Source organism: Taeniopygia guttata, chromosome 4, assembly GCF_048771995.1.
Source record: "Taeniopygia guttata chromosome 4, bTaeGut7.mat, whole genome shotgun sequence".
Classification (NCBI taxonomy): Eukaryota; Metazoa; Chordata; class Aves; order Passeriformes; family Estrildidae; genus Taeniopygia; species Taeniopygia guttata.
The window spans coordinates 46502116-46524036 of NC_133028.1; the positions used below are offsets into that span (position 1 = coordinate 46502116).

Genomic DNA, 21921 nt, shown 5'->3' on the forward strand with positions numbered 1-21921 from the left:
GGAATCCACCTGAGTCTGGAGGATGTGGACATGCACGCATACCCCCATCCCCAAGTGATAAGCTGGTGTGGACCCTGGATTTCTCCAGAGTCTGGATCCCTAATTAAGACTGGAGATCTCTCTTCAGGTCTCAGCTGCTGATGTTGTTTAAAACGACGCAGGACTGGGGGTTCAGGCCTATCAAAAGAACAATTTAAGAAGTTAATGGTGAAAAGGGCTTTGCAGAGCCTCATCTGTGGAGATAGGACCTGGATATCTCCCTGCTGGCGAAGAAGGACCTTTTTTAAGGCTTGATGTGTTCTTTCTATCACAGTCTGGCCAGTGGGGGAGTGTGCAATTCCCGTCCGATGGTTCACCCCCCACTCTTGTAAAAACTCACCAAATGCTCTGGAAATATAGGCTGGGCCATTATCTGTTTTGATGGTGGTGGGGACCCCCAAGGCCGCAAATGCCTGCATAAGATGTTTTTTGGCATCTGCAGCTTTCTGTCCAGTGTGGGCTGAGGCAAAGACTGCTCCAGAGAAAGTATCTACTGAAATATGCACATGTTGGAACCTCCCAAACTCCTGTATATGTGTAATGTCAGTTTGCCACACTTCACAACAGCAGAGTCCCCTCGGGTTCACTCCTGAACTCACAGTTGGTAAAGTGGACTCCTGACACTGGGGGCAAGCAGCTGCGATTGCCTTGGCCTGGTCACGCTGCAGTTGGAATTGGCGGACCAGTCCTGGGGCATTCTGATGAAACAATTGATGGCTTATCTTGGCCTGCTCGAGGATGTTTGGTTGGCCAGCCAGCTGCAGGGGGGTGGCCAGTGCATCTGCCCTACAGTTACCTTCTGCTATAAAACCTGGGAGATCGGTGCGTGATCTCACATGCATTATTAAAAAGGGCTGCTCTCGGTGTGAAACCAGATGGGTTAGTTTCGAGAGCAAACTGAGTATCACTGGGTTGGAAACCTCCTTGAGCACTGCATGTTCTGCCCTGGACACCACACCTGCCACATATGCCGAATCTGTAACTATATTAATTGGTTCTGAAAACCTCTCAAAGGCCCTGACAACAGCGTCCGGCTCAGCAACCCGTGGGGAGCCCTCCACAACCTTTACATCAGCTTCCCACTGCTGAGTCTGGGGGTCTTTCCATGTGATCACAGATTTGTGGGACCCTCCTGACACGTCTGTGAAAACTGTCAGTGCTTTCAGTGGTTCACTGCTCTGGATACTTTTTGGAATCAAATGAAACTGTGTTTCAAACAATCTGTGGCCTGGATGGTTGATGAGAATTTGTCCAGTGAAACTGTCTAGGGAGAATTGCAAGTTTTCATTGGTCTGAAACTGATGCTCAAGTATTTCCTTAGAGAGTCTCCCTGTGGATATTCTGATAGGGAGATGAATGCATGTGAAGTCACACCCTACAAACACCTGCAAGTGAGCTCTGGTTCTCATGATCAGCTGGGCCATCAACTCTTGTGGCTTGGTGATACTTTTGGACAACTGATGACCAAGGAACACCCACTCTATAATTAAGAGGGGATCCCGTTGGTCTGTGTCCCATTGAAAGATCAACCCATGGAGGTGTGGCAACTTACCAAGGATGATGAATCGGAAGGGCAAGCCCTCACGACACCTGTGGGCCTGTCTGTCCGCCAAGGTGGACTGGATTTTCTCCAAAGCAGTCCTGGCCTCCTGGGTTAGGGCCCTCAGGCAGTCTAACTCTTCCCCCCACCGATAAATTGAAGATGGGGGACAGCTCTCCTGTGGTGAGCCCCAGCCAGGGTCTGATCCAATTTAGAGACCCACAAAGCTGGTGGAGGTCCCATATTGTTTTTGGATCATCATTTATCATTGGTCTCTGGGGTGTGATGGTTCTGTTACCAATTTCAAGGCCCAGATACTCAAGGAGGCAGGTGTTGCACCCTTTCCTTCTGCAATTCAAATCCAACCACCGACAAGGCTGTGATAGTGTCCTCTAACGCCTCTGCAAGTACGTTGTCACTGTTGGCACAGACAAGGACATCATCCATGTAATGATACAAAATGCAATCTTTCCACTTGGCACGGACTGGGGACAGAACTCTGGCCACATACCACTGGCAGATGGTGGGAGAGCGTTTGAGACCCTGAGGAAGAACTGTCCAATGTAGTGTTTCATGGGAGCCGCTCTATCAAGAGAGGGCTCAAAGAAGGCAAAGCATGGGTGTAGGGGAATTTGAAAGAAGCAGTCCTTGATATCAGGAACTGCCAATTTCCAGTTTTGGGGGAGCATAGATGGGGAAGGCATCCCCATCTATGGGGTTGAAGAGATCCCATGTCCTCAATGACATTATTAATTTTTCTCAGATTGTGGAGGAGCCGCCACTTGTCCTTCCCCGGTTTCTTAATAATGAACACCAGAGAATTCCAAGGGCTCTGGGTTTCTACTATATGTCCCTTTGCCAATTCCTCTTTTACAATTTGAGTGAGCACTCTCGTCTTTTCTGTAGTCAGCGGCCACTGGTCTACCCAGATGGGTGTATCTGTGAGCCACTTAAGTTTTTGGGTAGGGCGCTCCTCAGTGGCCACACCTAAAAATCCTGGGGGCCTGGTAGTTCTAACTTTGCCCCCCATTGGGACATGGTGTCTCTCCCCCAGAGGGTGAATTTTGAATCCAGAACAAATGGGCGTAGAGATGCTAATTGCCCATTTGGCCCCTTGATTTGGACTACATTTTTGGACTGTTGTGCCACTTTTGGACTTCCCACACCTACAACTGGGTGGTCTACATTTTCCAACTCCCATTGCTTCGGCCATTTGTGAGGGGGAATGACTGTCACATCTGCCCCTGTGTCCATCATCCCCTGAAGGAGAACAGAATGCCCCCCACTCTGGAGGCCACACCACACAAGGGGTTTCTCCTCCCCCAGCGTCTCGGTGTAAAAGACTGAGAGGGCCTGATCATCACACAAAAGATGAGGCACTGGAATGGCCTGCGCAATGATCTGTCCCTCCGCCAGGAAGAGAGGGGGGTGGACACAGTGTGCCATGAGATAGAAGGTCCTGGAATCAAGTGAAACTATGCCAGGAGGGATTTCTATCTCCATTGGAGTGTACTTCGTGTCCCCAGTGACAAGGTACTTGCAGTTTAGTAGATCTTTCCGTCTGCGAGTTTCACAGTCCCGAATGTGGGGCAGCAGCTCTGCTGTTGTTGTGATGAAATGCCAGTCCTGATTAGAAAAATGAACAGGTTTAGTGAGTCTCAATCGGTAAGGTTCAGTCTTGTCAGTGGTGTAAGCTTGGCTGCTGACACTAGGTACAATGTGGTGAACAGCAGCTCTGGCTAAAATGCCCTGGCCCACCCCAGGACTGCGTTCCCCAATCAGTTTTTTTGCTGGTTGGAGATTTCCCCCACTCCCACTTTCCCCCCTTGTGAAGGCACTGTCCCCCGAACGGGGCACTGGCCTACGAGATGTCCCTCTTGGTTACAGAAATAACATCGGTGTTTGGGTGCAGGAGACCTTGCAGCCCTTGGTATTTTCAGGGTTGCTGTTGTTTCTGCAACGACCTTTTCCCGCGGTTTTATCACCAAGTCTTCTGTCATTAGTGTGGCATTCCTCGTGCATTCCTCAATAAGCTGATCGAGTGTGGGTGGAGGCGCTGCTGGAAGGGCCAGGATGACTCGCTGACAGGCTTCATTTGCATTTGTGGTGACAATTTCTAGTGTGAGCTGATCTTGGATCTCTGGATTTTGCACCCTTTTCTCGACTGAAGCTCTCACTCGATCAACAAAATCCATGAATGGCTTTGTAACAGACTGCTTCAAAGTGATATAAGAAATGACAGGTTCTTTAGAAGGCATGTTAAAAAATGCACATTCTGCTGCATCCCTGGACAGGTCTAACACTGCTCTGGGAATGCCTGCTGCTTGCTTCTCTGCTTGGCTCCAATCACCCTCACCCACTAGATGTTCTAAAGTGATCTCTTCATCCTCTATATCTGTGGAATGGGTTGGATTCTGCAAAATCTCTGGAAGCTGGTCTCCTGCCAACCTTTTCCAAGTTCATTCCCACATTTTAAACTCAGATTGAGAGAGCAAACAGCTAAAAAGATGTCTCAATTCAGCAGGGACAAGAGTTTTGGAACCTAGAGTAGCTTTTAAAATGCTCTTAAAAAATTCACTCCTTTCTCCAAATTCATGCTTTGTTTTTCAGAGCTCCCTTATACTCTCATAAGAAAGGGGCTCCCACCTAGGGTTCTGTCCTCTCGCATTATAAATAACTGGAGCCATGAACAAGGGATCGGCATTTCTGACCAGTTTCTGTTTCCCAGAGCCAACAGCACCACCTCTGCCGTTGCTGTGGGAACATGGAAGAGGAGGGGCGGCTCGTATGGGAGTGGCTGCGGCTGGTGGAGCTGTGTGGAGCAGGGCGGGGGCAGGGGGTGGTGGTGCAACTGCGAGGGGAGAAGCTGTGGGCTGAACCGCTGCAAGGGAGGAGGGGTTGGGATTGGGCGAAGGGAGGGGTGAGGGTGTGTTTTGGGCTGGCATGGGGAGCAAGGAATTCTGGGATGAAGAAGGGACTGTGGCGTGGCCGCCTCCATCTTGTGGTGGCTGCACGGGGCGGGCAAAGGGGGCAAAGCACGGATTCTGAGCTGCGGGAACAAAATCAGGAGATGGAGAAGGGTTAAAAACTGGAACTACATCTGCACGATTAGTTTTTTCAAAGCAGGGGATGCGGGGGGTTACGGGGGACGCGACCGAACCCTTTTCTGTTCCCCGAGCGTCCTGAGTGTCTGCACTTTCTTTCACAATGTCATAAACCAACAAAAAGATTCTTATAAAACCTTCTTTCACTGAGGGATCTCCTGCCTTTGTCCTTTCACTCAACACTGCACCCACACACTTCCAAAATTGTCTGTCTTTCACATCTTGCTCTGTTACCTCCAGAAAACTTACTGATAACCATCTGACGAACTGTTTCGCAAGGCTCTTAGAAAATTTTGCACCTGCTCTCTGCAGGGGTTCCTGAACTTGTTTATAAATCTCTTTCTGCTGTGTAGTGAACGTAACACCCATATTGCTGGCTGCACAGCAAAATCTCACCCACTCTGAAACGAAAACCCTGAAGTTCTAAAGACCTGGCAGAGACTCCTGTCACACCCACGCGTTGATGTGTCCCACCCTGGGAGCATGGGAACCTACCTCCAGTCTCCTGGCCAGACCCTTTACCGCCACTACCGAGACTTACCCACCGCCGTTCTTCAGAAAACACACTGCAGCAATGGTCCCTGTCTCCGCAAACAGTCTTCCGGGTGTTAGGAAGGTGCTGTCCGCATCCCCAAAAACCTCAACAGACAGAAATCGGCGCCTCTGTCTCCGCGGCAGCAGTCCTGCCGGGCTGTGTGGCAAGGCGAATGCCCGCACCACCAGCGCGGTCCAAAAGCTTCTCCCCGCAAAGCTGACAGCTTGTGCGGTGGCTTTTTCGCACCGCTCGTGGTTCTGTTGCTCGTGGTGACTCAGATAGCAAAGCATCCAGAAAAGCTTTTAGCTGGCGGGCTGCTCACGGCAGCTCGGTGCAGCCGCTCAAACCGGCGCGACTCCCCACGTTGGGCGCCACTTGTGGCTTTTGGGGGCCACTTGCGGCTGTCCCCCGGCCCTCCCCGCCCCCCTGGACCCCTCTGGCTAGCTGTCCCCTCAGGGGACCGGGGTTTGCCATGGTTCTGCTGCCCTGGGCTTACCAGGCAGCGGCTGGGTTGGTGCAGTCCGAGCAGCGGCGTGCTGCAGTCGCCACAAGGATTCGGGATAAAGAGACAAAGAGAGGTCAGTTTGTGTGCAGTCCAGAGAGGTTGTATTGCCTGAACACTGCAGGGACAAACAACAGTGGTCTGCTGCCCAGATACAGTTTTTATACAGCAAAATTAAGAGATAAGGTCTAAACAATAGAAACAGTGTCCAGCCCAGGCACATCGCAATCACCCCATGGGTCAAGTCCAATGGGAATCACTCAGGGGAGGGGAATAGGGGGGTTACAGAAAAATGCTGAAGCAAAATTTTCTCGAAACAGCGGGGAAATACAGAAATGAATCTTTTCTCAGTTTCCCATTCCCAAAGCCGTTCCAAAGCCCTTCCCCCACCACGCCAGTATGGTAGCAACAAACTAGTTTCTATCTCAGTCAGGAACAAAGCTTTGAACTGTACTCCAAGTTTATCCTCTATTGGTGACTGGTCTTTCCAACCCTGTGAGACATTTTTTTTTTAGGGACATTTTCTTCAGCATAGGAAGTGAAAAAAATCAGCAATAACTGAATATCCTGCTTCCCCTGCAATTAAGTACTAAATCATTAAATTCCTAGAAGTTTTCCTTCTCCTCACCACTTCTGATGGGACGGGCACTCAGAAAGAATACACATGAGTCCAGCTGCACTGGAGCTTCTGTAGCTTCATTGCCATGTGGCTGTTTGCCCTACTCTCTGCAGAACTTGCTTCTTCCCTTGGTGTCAGCTTGAAGTACAATAAAAAGTAACATACTTTATTATCTACCCATGGTCTGCAGATTATTATAGCAAGACCTGTCCAACTGAGGAAAGCGCTCTCTTCCTAAGGGAGAGGATGGGACTACATGGGGATAGAGAATAAGGTTATCTCAGGACAGGCGGCAGACCAAGAAACACATTGCGTCAGCATGGAAAAGGATTGGGCAGGAGTGGAGGGTGTGTCAGGGCATGCTCCCAGGCACAGAAAAGCTCTGAATAAACAGGGAGAAAGTTGCTGGCCCAGGGTTTGAATAAAAGCTTTGGAAATGCAAAAAAATGGGCCACACTAATGAGGGCACCAGCATTTCCCGGCAAGCAGAAAACTGGGGAGGAGGGTGGAGGAAAAGGAAAGGAAAGCCGGATGTCGAAAACTGTGGAAAAGTGGCAAAGAGCGCTTTAGAAAGAAAGTAATCTGAAACCTCAGTCAGAAAGTACAGTTTGTTAGGAATTTGGTGATAGGGTTTCACGTGATAAAATTTAATTAATGTAAAATCTACTATGGGTGTAACCAAAATGCTGAGTAGTTCTTAACTTGGACAAGGTGTGGCAGAAATAGAGGCTGCCCTTGTCCCAAGGAGTTTACAAATTGCCCTTGGGCAATTTGCAAACTGATGGGCAACAGGGGGAGATGGAGGGGCACCATCGGACTGGTCTGAGCACCAAGCTAGACTCCAGTCCTCTAATTTTGAAAGTATCACGGGATCAGAGGCAGTTTTAAAGCGAGGTGTGCTTGGAAAAGAGTAACATGATATTTCAGCAGAAGTATATGCGGCACAAGAAAAAAGCTAACAGAAGTGAAAATCTGACAGAGCTCCTTTCAAAATTTATCAAGGGAGAAAGTTTAGCACAATGAACTAATTGGAGAGATCTGGGAGTAACCATTCCAGTAATATATGAGTTGTGAAGGAGGGTGAAGGATTGAGCTCGCTGTCTACATTTCAGGAAGCAGAAGAGACAGAGCTTGCCAACAAACCAGTAAGCAGGACATACTGTGCTTAAACTTTCAATAAAATGTTGCTGCAATTTTTTTTTCTACAGAAAGTGTCCTTTGACAAAAGCATTTAAAAAGCCATTGTTACCCTGAAATTATCTAGAATTTAAAAAAAAAAAAAATTTAAAAACTTCGGTAAATGCTTGCTGCTGACAGTCTCTAGTGCTGTTAGTACAATGCAGAACTGACAATTAGATCTTAATTTTATTCCTAGCACAGTGATTAAGCTGCTACATAACTTTAAGCTAGTCACTTTACCATCTCAACATGACACTTCTAAAAGATGCACAAAACCAACCACCTGTGTGACAGTAGTGCTTTGAAATGCTCAGGGTGTTGAAAGACGTCTTTTCTACACGTGCTGATAAGCAAACATTCTTCTTATTATTTTTATTTTTCTCCTTTTCACTTTTGAAGAGACCTCTACAGGACTTACTTGTAATATGCTGTTACAGAAATTTCTATCCAAGTGAAACAGACTCTTATTACCTTAAAATAAACTAGAGTGAAAACCTTTCCACCTAGGGAAATGCATCTTAGAGATTGAAGTATTTTATGGGGGCTGTACCAATACTTTTTCACCTTTTTTACTTCCAGACAGATGCCAGCACAGAGAGCCCCAGGTTTTGGCAGGAATTTTTCTAAAACCATATACACAGAAATCCTGGCAAAGTCCACATAATTTTCTCTACCTCTGCAATCTGGGCTTTGACTTCTAATTTAAAAACATCAGACATAATTTCAGTACTATGTGGTTCTGATCTGCATACCTACTGTATCTTAAATAACCTGTTCCTTTTAGCCATTGAATTCCATCCCCACCATCAGATGTACTGTGTGGATGTTCAATTAAAACACTGAAACCTTTTTTTTTTTTTTTTTTATCTTCCTAGGTAAGTGCTTTAGTTCTGTGTAATTCATATGACTTTAAAACTCCAGATTTTTTCCTTTTTATTAGCTATTTATAAAGTCCATGTGTATATACACACACAGACATGCATTGACTTTTTAATGACCTAGTCTGTGTAAAATGCTTTAAAATTTTTGGCTGGATTGATCCACAGAAGTGTTACCCTCTTGCACAGTTTTAAGCCCTGAAGTCTCAATTAGAAAATTAATTTGACTGAAAGACACATACAGAAAAATCCTTCACACACTTACACTGTAGAAAAAGAAAAAAGAATGCAAATATACTCAGAGCTGTAACATTTTGTGTGCATATTCATCTACAAAGCAGTCTGAGATTTCAGTTCGCTGCTTTAAAGTTGGACTTTCCTTCCCAGAACAAATAACGTTGCAGGGACTGCCATCCAGTGGGGAAGCAGCAGCTTAACAAGGGATTGGAAATGCAGAAAGGTAAAATTTAAAGGTGTCAAGGTTGAAACAGATCGAGTAGCAGCTAATGACAATGCTGGAAATACTAATGATGGAAGGATTTCCTTAGTCAGTTTCAGATATTATTGACAGTGTTTAAGTAAAAGTCATTTATTTTCCAAATGTAGGTGCACAAAGGCAGTACCTTGTACTGCCATGCAAAGCAGGTAAAATTAGGCTTGTTCAGTCTAGTAAACAAGCACTGGTTAAACACAATCCTTAAACACATCCAATATACTACAAGCATTATTTCTCTTTGCACAGGTCTGTCTCCATTGATCTCAGTGAAGTGTAGCTTGGGTTTACCTAGGTATTAGATGAGACTAAAAATATTTACGGTAACTGTGTGTCTGCTGCCTTTAAAACAGTAGAGGAAAAAAATTTCCTCATACATCTGAAATTATTCCTCCTTAGGCTATGAAACCAAGCTATGATTCAAATACGGTTTGTCAATAATTTTGTTATTTAGCAGTGGTTCTAAGCATAATGTTCCTTGTGTACCTTTAAAGAAAGTCTGATGGAATGCTCCATTTCCCTGGGTTTATGACCTTTCATATTTATTGCCTTGTCTACTATGTATATGAATCTTGATATTTATGACAGATTTTTCTTAGTTTGTTCTATTGTGTACAGACCATATGTTGTCTATGCTCATAAAACACTCAGTAACTGTATGTGCAGAAAAAAATGTTTTTCATGTTACTTGCTAAGAAACTTAAGAACCTGCAGGTCATCCCTGCAGAGGTGTTTTTAAATCCAGTCCCAGGAAACAATTGCCTCCTTTCCTTAGAGTTGTGATGAAGCTTTGGCAGGATTCTCAGATGTATTTGGCAGTTAACTTATACTGATTTAAACAAAAATTATGTACCTGAATTCCATGAGGATTCTAGCTTGACTGCTGTTGATGTAGATTTTGGCGTGCCTTCTTTGGCTCCCTGGTGTAATGATTGGGAATGCAGTAGGATTTTTATTGTTTTCAGAATGAGTCATGCAGGCAGCAGCACAACAGATGGTGTAGAGTGTAGAACAATAAAGACAAAGATATGAGACAGCTAAGAGAAAACTGGAACAGACAAAGAAACAACCAGAGGATGAGAGAGGATGAAAGCAGGGGGGAAGCCAGGAGGTTAAGCTCCGCCACAGATAGCAGGAGCTAATGAAGTGTGGAGTCAGTGTAGGGTAAAGTAGCTCAAACAATGGCCAGCAAGGAAAATGGAAGGACCTGTAGTCAGAGTAGAAGGAACAGAGGTAGGAATACTAAGAGGAGAAAGACTCACAGACAGCCAAGTGGCTGGTGGGGCTAAGTGATGGATTTCAGTGTGATAAAAGAGCAAGTACCAGTGAGGAGAAATAAGGAAGTAGAAAAGCTGAGGAGACTGATAAATAATACCCTTTGAAGGTAGAAATACCACAGCAGTTAGAAAGACAGCAATCAAAACCAACAGTGTTATCCTGAAACTCAGAAGTCTGGAATGACAGCAAAGAAACAGGGATGGCAGCTGCTGAAAGACAATAGGATAAAGACCTTGAATAAGCTCTGACCAGCATCAGGCAAGCAAAAGGAGATGAAACACAGCATTCAGAGCTGGTTTAACAAGCTCTGCAGCAGAGAGAGGTAGACACACTTGGGGAAAACACAAAAGAAGTTAAATTCCACAGGTCAGTGAAGCACAGTTGCTGAAAGGAGGTGTCTGGAGAAGTCTTTGTAATTGAGAAACATATCAGTGTCTTGCTGCTGCTCCAGCTCAAAGAGAGGAAAAACAGAGAAAAAGCTCCATCAGCAAAATACTTCCTAGAAATATCACAGGCTCCTTCCTCCCACTCATCGCCCTGTTCTAATACAACAGCTATACTGACAGCTGTCTAATCATAACACATTTTAGGTGAAGGACTAAGATAAAAATTTGAAAAGAAAAATATCTTAAACATTCCTCCATAGACTTCTACTTTCCTTACCCCAACAGCTAATTCCTTTTTCTGTTCTGGCAGTAGGCAGTTAATGGAGCTACTTTCTGCTGTCATGTCTAGCTCATATAACCACTTGATTTTTCAGACTGAACTAAAGCCAGCAGGATTCTGTCCTACAACTGCACTGCAGGGATATTTTTTTAAGGACAGATGTAGCTATTTACAAAGACCTTCAACAATTATTTTTAAAGACACAGAGCTTTGGTGTTTGGAAGGTCAAAAGTTTTGTTCTCAGGAATAATTAAGAGGGGCAGTTGCTGAAAGACACCTCAAAAAAACAGTCATTCATCCCAAAACAAGCCAAAGGTACCTGCAAATTTTAACAGGCAAGCCTGCTTGCCAAGCCTGTTCTGTTTCTTCAGCAGAAATGCTGTCACTAACACAGACTATCTAGTCCAGTGTTAAACTATTTTACCCTAATAAAGATTCTTCTAGTATTACCCCAACTTCTCCTTGCTGTTATTGAAGTTCTATCTACTACTGATGCAGAAACAAAATAGCTTAGTTCCTTTTCACACTTAATTTTATGTCTCCTGTACTTGGAAGGTAAAAGTTTTGCCAGTATCTCCATGTGATACTGTGTTGCTGCACAAAAGGCAATCTGCTCTCCTCTTCAACGCGTAGTGCAGCAGAATCTGAGGACTTACTCACATCCCACATTTTGTCAGCTATTTTTCTTGAGTAGCACTGATACTTTGCACTTGTTCCCAGAAAGAATAAACCAGCCTAGCTTTTTTAGAGCACTCATTGATTTGTTAGGATCATTATGCATCCTAATTCTGCCCTCCCAGCAGTCTTTGAGTTTTATGATCTCTGCTTATTTAGTCAGTACACTCTATTCAATACAGGTCACTGGGTGTTGAACAAAACTAGCCACAGGACAGACCTAAAAAGTAAGATATCTTTCCACTTCAACATAATGACATCAACTCATCAGTAAACACTCTCTGAAAATGCTTCTCAAAGTGCTTTGGAATTCAGCTTATAGCTGTTTTAGCTAAGCCAAGTTTCCAAAACATGCAAGACAGTACCAAAATCTACAGCCCAAACATCTGATTTTCTTTGCTCCATGGGGCCCATAACTCTCATATATGCTTTTTTCTTCATATGACCTATTCTTTAAAAATCCAAGTTGGCTACTCATCTTCTTGTCATTTTCTTCCAGTGCTTAAAATGCTTCCCCCACACCCCAAAAGTTCTTCTTCCAACTGCAGTTATTTTTTAATATTCCCCATTCCTTATAGTCTTCATGTGCATTTAAAGACAGATAATACACTGGAAAGCTGAACGTAGTAAACGTATTATCTATCATGCAGGATCTGTCAAAAATACCTAAAAGTACTGAAATTATTTAAGCTGTCTACTAGGTAATAGAGAAAAATTTTAACTTTCACAGTTTATTTTAGAGTAACACAACCAGTCTGAGTACTTTCAAACTTTTTCTTTCCCTGTTTCCAGCTAAAACCATAACATTTCCACCAACCACAAAGGGAAACCAGTCCCCCCATCCACACAGACCACTGTAGTGAAAACTGATACCAAAAAGAGAAGGAAATTACAAATGTCAGTCTTTCACAAGCATTAGACAGCAGATGATAGCATATTGATCTGATTTATTCAGAGATAAATACTATTTCTTCCAGCCTGCAGGTAGAACGGTCTAAGAGCTTTGACATTTATAGAACCCATATGGGATAGCTACATAATGAATACTCCATCTTATGCCTGAAGAACATTAGTAACTAAACTGATATCATCAAACAGGAGCTCAGCAAATTGCCTTATGGACTCAAGATACTGGACAGCAGAATGCAGTGCCCTGCATCTGCATCTCTAATTAAAACACCATGGAAGTCAAATGTGCTTGACTCCCATTACAGTGCCCCAGCTGTTGCTCTAAAATGAGCTCATGGTCTCAGTCCAGTTCTTGGCTGACAGGTATCCATGTCAAAAAGAAAAGGACACCAGTACAAATAGTTTTTATCAAAGAAACCAAATCATCTAGAAACTCCCATATTCCTACTATCCACTTCCATGAAACACTACCTTTTGAAAAGAGTTCGATGCAGTAGTTATATTTTTTGTTGCCACTAAAATCCAGATCTCTCCAGAGTTCTCTGAACGTTAGTATAGCTGAAAAACCTTAATGTGACTGCAAAGTATTACAAAACATTCTTCTGAAATTTCTACTGTAACTGTTCCAATTAATTTCTTCTAATAATTTCAATCCTCTTTTACCATGTTCTGGAAGAAATATATTCAAAAGAAACTGTAGTGCTGAGAAGTTATTATAGAAGCCATTAGAAATTCTGAAAATAGGCCAGTTATTGCTGCAACCCTTTTTGGGAAAATCATAAAGATGTAGGGAAAATACAATAATCACATTCACAAATGTGCAGCACCAATTACACTATCACAGACATTGCTATGCTGTAGGAAAACAGTTTCCATTGCGTGCAGGATTTCCATATGTGTCAGGAAAAAAAAAGAGAATTGCTGTCTTTCCCATAAGCACATTGGCTCCCTGTATTGAAGGCAGGAGAACAAATTTAGGGTTTTCTCAGGTTATAAGATTGTAACTCTTAAGAAGTCAAATATATAGTGCTTCCTAATTAATATATTAAGAATGTATATTTATGCATATTTCTTCAAAATGATTGAATCATCTTCCTTCTGCCCCAAATTATTTCAGTGACACAAACCTTCCACATATGTCTCAGTTCTCAGAGAAGGAGCGGGGTCAGTGGAACTGCTATGCTGGACTCCCAGAGGGCAGACTTTGGCCTGCTTATGGCCCAGACTGGCAGAGTCCCTTTGGGTCCCAAAGGAGTCCAAGAAGGCCTGACATTCCTCAAGAAGGAAATCGTAAAGATGCAGAAGCAGGCTATCCTGATATGCCTAAAGACAAGATAAGCAGGAAGCAGACTGAACAGAGAGCTTTGGCTGAAAGTCACAACAAAATAGAAAGTTTATGACCTTTGCAAGAAGCAGGGGCAACTCAGGAGGAGTACAAAATGTCAAGAGGACATGCAGGGAGAAAATAAGAAATGTCAAAGTCCACATAGAACTTAGCTGGCTGCTGCTATAAAAGACAACTGAACATTACAGCTAAACATATATTAGCAACAAAAGAGAGTCCTAGGAGAATCTCCATCCTTTACTGAATCTGGAGTGAAACGTAGTGACAAAGGATGAGGAGAAGACTGAGGTACTTCACGCCTTCTTTGCCTCAGTCTCTAATAACAAGACAATTATGTGGAAGACAGGGATGGGGGGCCAGAATGAAGCCCCCATAATCCAAGGGAAAGTGGTCAGTGACCTGCTGTAGTGCTTGGGCACACACAGATCTATGGGCCTGGATGGGACCCATCCAAGGATCCTCACTAGAGGCAACTGGTAGAATTGCTCACTGAGCTACTTCCCATCACTTACCAGTATCTCTGAGGGTATTTAAAAGACATGGAGATGTGGCACTCACGGACATGGTTTGATGGTGGGTTTGGCAGTGCTGAGTTGATAGTTGGATTTGATAATCTTATAGATCTTTCCCAACCTAAATAATTCTATGATTCTGTTACTATTCCACAATATGCAGGAGTCTGGAAAATGCATTGGGGAAAAAAAAAAAAAAAAAAAAAAAAAAAAAAAAAAAAAAGTTAAAATGTCTGTTCTTTTTCATCTAGATGTATTTTTCAACGTAACTTGATTAAGTATAAAATCATTTAAGGGTTCATATATGTATATACTAACTTTCAAAAGCTACACAAATTATATATGTCTTCCCAACTATACTGACTAGGCATCATCTCTCAGAGATTATACTGAAGCCATGCATTCAGTATTTTCTCCATCAAGACAGCCAGAAAATCAAGACCTCTACACTTCAGCCTGACTGTTTCTGTTGCACTTGGAAGTAGGCCAAATTTCTGGATTTAATCAGGAAAGATGTGTTCCTGCAAGCTCTGTTTTACCTTTACCTTGTTTTTAACCTCTCACCCACAATCTAGTTCAGTTGAACCTTGAAGATATGAACATGAAACACAGATGGATATTGTCACTAGTTACAGGAGGTTTTCTTTCAGTCACTGAAACATTCCCATTACTATTCCAAGCCCCTACTTTAGAGGCCACCTGCTGTTACCTATGAAGAACAGCAGACAATTACAGAAAATACCAGCCTTTCTTTACTGCAAAGGGGATTCATCTAACACATTGCAATACTTTGCAGTTTGACTCAGTAGAAATTTTACCTTGGGTGACAAAGCCTTCAAAACTTTCAAAATTAACCAATCTCCAGTAGTGCATTCTGCCATCTTCCCACCTGCCATGTGCCTCATTTCTGGGTAGTCCATCTTCTGCTCTGCATTTGTTGTCTTGGTTCTCTGTGCCAGACTTTGGCAATGATCATACCAGACCTAGCTGCGAGTCTGTGACCAAAAAACCATGAAACATAAGGCTCCTTCAGCCTTATTTCAGAGGGAGTCACCTAGTTTTGCTCTCCCAAAACAATATTCTACCTTGCAATCACATCTGCTTCAATTGTTGTTTCAAGTTATATCACCTGGCGTGCAATTGCAGTGAAAGGCACCTCACAGAGCACAGGCACTGAACTATGCCTTTAAAATCAAAGAGTCTGCTCATTTAGAACCAGCTGCAAACTTGGGATGCTGAAGCTCAACTGCACTACAACAAGCACTGAGCCAGAAGAGCCTTGCTTATAGTCAGTGAACTGACTCTGGTTTGACTTGCCTCTCAAGAGTATTTAAAAAGACAACTTAAGATCCAGTTATTTACTTACATAATATCAATACTTCCCCCTGTGAAGGTAAGCATGTGTCTCACCAAAACCAGAGTGACCAAAAGATAATTGTGTCAAAAAGACTGGAATTTTTGCAGTTATGAACCTCATAAAACAGCTTAAACTCCCTTAAATCTTAATGACAAACATGGAAGATGAACAGATGCAAAAGTGTTACATTGTAGGTAAGAATGTGACAGTGGAAATGACATATCCTGAGGGCAAATGATTAACAACTAGCTCAGAAATTTGATTAAGTATGTGAACAGTAATGCTTACTTCACAATTACAGGAATAAATAACTTTTCTACTTTATATTATTATACTGATTAAAATAGTGCTTCAAACACATATGGATTGCAAAAAAAGACATTTATGGTGATTGAGAGGGATCTTTCCTTCTCCCAGAATGCAACACATTACTTGAATGAAACATTTCAGCAACATTCAATCTTTTAAAATTAAGACAAATTAAACAGGAACTTTGCCTCAGACAAAAAAGCAGCAGCTTCAGAAGTAAGTGTTCTTGGCTACTGATAACAGCATGTTATTTGCATACAGTACAAATTCATGGAATATGAGGTTTCTTGTCCCTGATACTAAAAGAAAAAAAAATCATTATCCAACAGTGAAATGCAAAGCTGAAATTACATGGTCATGGTATGGCACCTCACATCTGAATATAGAACAGTCCATGCAAACAAGAAAAAGCTTTACAAGTTGCACAAATTTAAAATATTTTTTTAGAAAATAAGTTTTATTTGGCTCCTTTTGTACACTTTTTCCATAAAAAAATGCACATTCATACAGTTTGCTCTTCCCAGTGCATGTCTGGATTTGCTCACATAGAGCATTAATATCAAGGTCAAAGATGCCTGCACAATAATTTCAGACTCGTTGTATTCTGGCTGTAAAGCATCCAAAATTACAAATTTTCTGATTACAACCTGAAAATCAATGTTTTGAGTGTTTCTTCTCTGATTCACAAACATAATTGTCCCAAACAGGGAAGAGGAGACAGACCTGCAACGAAGAACCATCAATGGCAAATACTCATTTCAGGTAGAGCTAAAAGTAGGTTCCCTACTTCACACTGAGATGAAATATAAAAGAAATACTCAGCTATACAACTTTCTCTTTTTCAAAAGCTCTACATCAGAAATGATAAAACATTGTTTGAAAACTACAGATCAGCCACTGGTAGTGACAGTTTGTTTGCAGAGAAAGCACTCTTTCCCTAGTTGTTTCTCATGGCCAGGTCTCTTCGCTGTTGATGGTGACTATGGATCTTGTTTCTTGCTGTTTCTTCTTAAAACACTTGTGAAGAGGAGGAAATTCAGCTCGAACTTTCACACAGCACAAGAGGTACTATCCCATCAAGTAGCCCCTACAGAAAGAAAATTAATTTAGAGAAAAAATTAGCAAACATAGGCAGCACTCCTCAAAAATCAAGAGACAGACAATCTTAAACCAAAACTTAAAACTGCAAACGCCTCTGCTGATCAAGACTATTTGGCCATCTTAACTACACATTCCTTCCTCAGTTGATTTTCTTCAATGAACCCTGAAAATGCATGAACCAATTCTTAATCCAACTTTGGTAATTGTTTGGAATTTTTGAAACGTACATTATACTCTAAGAAATGTTCTTTATTTGTCCTTTACGCAAACTACAAGTGTTAAGATACTCAATACAACCCGATCTTTTCTGACACTTCACACAAATCTGGTCTTTCTCTTTCATTTCTCTGAAGGCCTGTTCTTTTCATGAATTTCAGAATGAGAACTGTTTTACAGACACACATGAACTCAGTGAAGCAAAAAAAAACCTTATAGCCTCAATGAAGCAAGAAAATATAGGGTAGGTCCCTATCCAGATAGCGGCTGCCAAGGAACCCATCACTTCTGTGTTACAAAACAAATTTTTTAAAGTATGCTGCAGAGGCCAAAAAAACTATTTAAGGATAGAAGAATGACTGTCACTATTAATTCAACACTTCATGGAGCTACTCCAAAAATCACCTACCAGTATCTCTAAACATCAGGTTTCAGCTGTTCTAAATTAAATAGATACACTGAAAAATATAGGGGGGGGGGGGGGGGAATTGGAAAACCTGCACTTGGATTTTGCACAGCCTGAAAGTTACAGTATTTTAACAGTTCCATATTCCTCAAAGCCCTGCTTTGTAGTTACTCACCTGACCAGTACATACAATGAATTTTAAGGTACACTGAGCAAGTCAGACTCATCGTATTTTCTAACATACCAGGAACTGTCACCCTTTTTTAACTACAGCACAATCTTAGAGAAGCTGGCTCCCTAAGCATCCCACCTCATTCAAGGTAGCTTGTTCCAAAAAAGCAGTGAAAAAAGCAACTTATATTCAAGCTGAAGATCATCATATTTTCTGTTACTCTTAAATTTAACACAGCACACATGAGCCACAAAAGAGAATAAAGACTGAAAGATAAATAAATCACTTACGGTAATTTCATCCTCATGAAAACTCTGGCCATGAAGAAGCTCAAAAGCACACTAACAAATCCAATAAAGAGCAAAAGAAACCTATTCAACTTGGGGATATTTGGTGCATTGGATCGATCCAGAATTATGAATCCTAGGCCACCCATTGTGAAGAGGAAGCTTGATGCGAGGCCTTCCATAATGTACTGTCCATTTACTCTAAAGGAGAAAAAAAAAAAGGTGAAAAGAGTCAGAAAAAGATTAAAGAAATTATTTACATTTCAAACCCCATCTAGTCAACATGTTTTAGCTGTACAAATACACAGGATGATTAACTTTGATGGCTGAATTTCTAACTAAAGCCAGTAGGAAACTGATGTCATACAATTACATCAAGACTTCAATATACAATTTTTGTCCAGAAACAAGCGTCTGCAAGGTGCCTAGTCCAGCACACAGGAGGATTTATACATATTTGTGCATACCAACAGCTACCACCCAACTCACTGGTTTGCAAAACCACCTAGTCCAAGGAGGTCCCTGGTTATACAGATGAGCCCGAGGCATGGCACCACGACCTCCTTATTTCCATCCCCATGTTTAGGCAGGACTGCCTGAATCCTCCTCTCAGGACAAATTCCTCTCAAAGCACTATGGCAGAATGTGAAGCACACCTGCTGGTTCCACCACACATCCTGCAGGATGTTCTGCTGCTTGCAAAGCCTGCATGGATCCATTGCAGGGAGCAGCCTGAGGGTGCCCCCTGGGGCTCTCTGTCAGCCCAGACAGCTGGACTCCCTTTTTACAAATAGAAAGAGATGGAGAGTGAGCAAGACCAGATGCAGAAGGAATATTGCACCTGGATCACAAGTCTCCTGCTTCCCACAGTCACTAAGACATTTTCCTGTCCTCCTAATTAGCAACCTCATAAAACTGGCATTGATGAAACTATGGTGGATGCCCAGACAGAAATAAAGCTTATCATTACTGCCTCATATCCTGGAAACAAACAAATTTGTCTTCTCTTGTCTTGTTTACACTGACAGATGACAGTGCTAGCAACTCCCCACAGCAACTTGATTTGTCAACATTGCAACAATCCAACCCAGTCTGAAACACACATCTAGTCCAAGCCAAAATCTGTCACATCAACTACGTCACAGACCTCACGGACTCAACCAACTTTTTGGGTATTTAATAGAAATCATTATTTGTTTCCCCACACATAGACACACCTGCTCACCCCCCACAGTTACAAAAGCAGACTTAACTCTCCTCAGACCGGTTTCTAGGAGTCTCTAGCTCATTTTCAGTAATAGAAGCCAAGGGCACAGCGAAGACCCTGTAATTACACATTTGTAACAATGTTCCACACCAGAGTCCCAAGTACACTAGAGTTTAAAACATAACAAACAAGTTTCCCAAACTTTACATTACATATTCTGCAACAAAAATTCATCCAATGCATCTGCATCCAGTATAAAGTTCAACCTGACAGCCCAAACCAGTTTCTTTTTACCAGACCTTTCATTTTCAAAAGTTTTAGGACTAAGTTGTTTGATTTCTGTTGGTTTCAATGTTGGTTTGGTGGGGTTTTTGTAAAAATCAAAAAACAGTTCTCGGCAAACCAAGAACTGATATAAACCAGCTCCTGTCTTACAGAGAAAGAAGGGAAGGGAAGGAACAGATGCACCGCTCGGCAAGACAGGGTTTATTCCCCTGAGCTCAGGCATTTGCAGCACGTCGCCAGCGGGAACAGGGCCCTGCTCTTACCTGTATGCCAAGAAAGCCACCGGCCTCTGATGCCCGTGTTCGTCTGTCATCGAGCCCACGCTCGGAGGTTCCACGATCACGTCATAGATAATTCCTGCGGGGAGGAAAGCAAGCACCGGCTTTGACTCGCGGCGGCGGGATCCGCCTGACACCGCGGGCCCGCTGGGGGCTGCCCGCGGCTCGCGTTTTACGGGCGGCTCGGAGCCGGACACGGGCTCCCCGGGTGGCAGGGACCGCGGGAGAGCTGCTCCGTGAGCGGGGCCCCCTTCCCCCCGGCCTCACCTCCGGTGATGAGGAAGTAGGACACGACCACCAGCGCGTACACGGTCATGGCCGAGGGCATGTGCACCCAGCTCGGCCGCTTCAGCTTGATGTTGGGGCACTCGAGCACGGCGAAGGGCAGGCGGTACAGCGTCTCCATGGCCGCGGGGCGGTCCCGGGGCGGCCGCGGCCCCGCTGTTCCCTCCCGGCGCTGCCCGGTGCCGCTCCGCCACCGACACGAAGGCGGAAACGGAAACGGGCTGCCGCGTCCCGACAGGGGGGAATGGATCGCTTGCTAAAAAGGCAAAATAAACAAAGCACTAGGAACTTGCGACCAGGCTTAAATGGCAGTTCAGACTTTTTTTTTGTCTGCATAAAATCAGAGAAACGCCGCCACTCCGCCGACGAAGGGTCTATCAATCTTACGCACCTGCCAGGACCCGGCAGCCCTGACGTGTCGGCGCTGGGAACTGGCTCGGGGCGGGGGCGGGGCGGGGGCGTGGTCTGTGTAGGCCCCGCCCCGGCTGTGCAGCCACGTGGCCGCCGCGGGCCCGGGAGTGTCCCGGTGCCGCCGCCCTGTCCGCTGGTCACCGGCGGGACACCGCCCGCAGCACGGGCAGCACCGCCCCTGCCGCGGGGTAGGAGCACGCTTTGGACACCCCTGTGCTGATGCAGTTTTCCGGCGGGGGAAGGAAAAGCCACGTCCCGCGGGTGACTTTGCACAGTCAGGCTGGGATGCAGACCCGGCGAGCAGACCAAGTTCCGTTGTAGGACTTTACCCCAGTCCCTCCGTTTGCAGGGCAGCGTGGGGCTGGGATGCCCCTTGGGCGCACCGTGGGATTTGGTGCCCGTCCTGACCCACAGCCACAGGTCACCCCGGCAGCTGCACACAGACCAGGCAGGAAAAGGCACATCACACCAGCCGCTGCTGAGAGCAAGCAGGGTATGTCGTGTGTTACAGCCCATCCCACACGCTCCCGTAAGGGTGCACACACCTCATCGGGCCAGCCCAGCTCAGCCCCTCCTGCCTCGGTCCTCAGTTCGCTTCGGAGAGCAGCACCGAGGCGGCACCTCAGAAAAGCTCCCCCTTTTGAGTGGAAGCCTCTCTACGGAAAGGGGCGGGGAAGAACTCTTCCTCCAGGTTACACTCCAGCTCGTTCCAAAGCACACACGCCAGCGGAACCCTCACACCTCGCCATGCTACCCAGCCTACTTCCCACTGCACAGGCCTTCCCCAAATGTCTGCCCCATTCCTACACTGCAGCAAACTGCTCAGTTTTAATTACGGGCCTTATTACTATTCCACTGATACACTGCCTAAGGACTGCTATGATTTCTGCCTGTAGTGGTAATACCACTTCTCCTAACTGTTGCCTTCTGGTGCAATCATGTCACTTATAGCTGTTTTCAGTCTTACCCTTCATGTTTGGAAGAATCTCCCTTGCAGTGCCTGTCAACAGATGTTTATGACATTTATCCGCCTTATTCCAAAATTATTCTCCCTCCATCTCTACTCCTGTCCAAAAGCCCGAAGGAAAACTCTAATCTCAGAGCCTTTAATGCAAAACAGGGGCAGGTTACACACGCCTGCCCTAGTTGCTTTTTTTTTCCCAGCATACTAAGTACTAAAGTTTGTACTACAGCAGAAAGACAGCTAAGGAAGTATTAACCTTGTAAAGTAACTATAGTAACAGCACCCAAAAATGTTGACTAGTAATGTTAGTCTCAAAACCTCCTTTAATGAGCTACAGCCTTTGCACCCGAGCTGAGGAGAAATGTTTCA

At 44.2% G+C, this 21921-nt stretch overlaps 1 protein-coding gene across 1 annotated transcript; it reads right to left on the reverse strand.

Moving 5' to 3' along the window:
- Window positions 1–15993: 15993 nt before the first annotated feature.
- On the reverse strand, window positions 15994–20433 carry OSTC (oligosaccharyltransferase complex non-catalytic subunit). Its single transcript, XM_002197058.5, has 4 exons — window positions 20160–20433; window positions 19878–19971; window positions 18126–18323; window positions 15994–17027 (listed from the first exon to the last, which is right to left on the reverse strand). Exons 1-4 carry the CDS (start codon window positions 20296–20298, stop codon window positions 17009–17011), a joined length of 450 nt encoding a protein of 149 aa, XP_002197094.1. The 5' UTR covers window positions 20299–20433; the 3' UTR covers window positions 15994–17008.
- Between the last annotated feature and the right edge of the window lie 1488 nt (window positions 20434–21921).

Coding starts and splice junctions, on each gene's coding strand:
- OSTC (XM_002197058.5), bottom strand. CDS start 20,298: ATGGAGACGCTGTACCGCCTGCCCTTCGCCGTGCTCGAGTGCCCCAAC. Junction 19,972..20,159: donor CTACTTCCTCATCACCGGAG/GTGAGGCCGGGG, acceptor TCCTCCCCGCAG/GAATTATCTATGACGTGATC. Junction 18,324..19,877: donor GTGGCTTTCTTGGCATACAG/GTAAGAGCAGGG, acceptor TTTCTCCTTTAG/AGTAAATGGACAGTACATTA.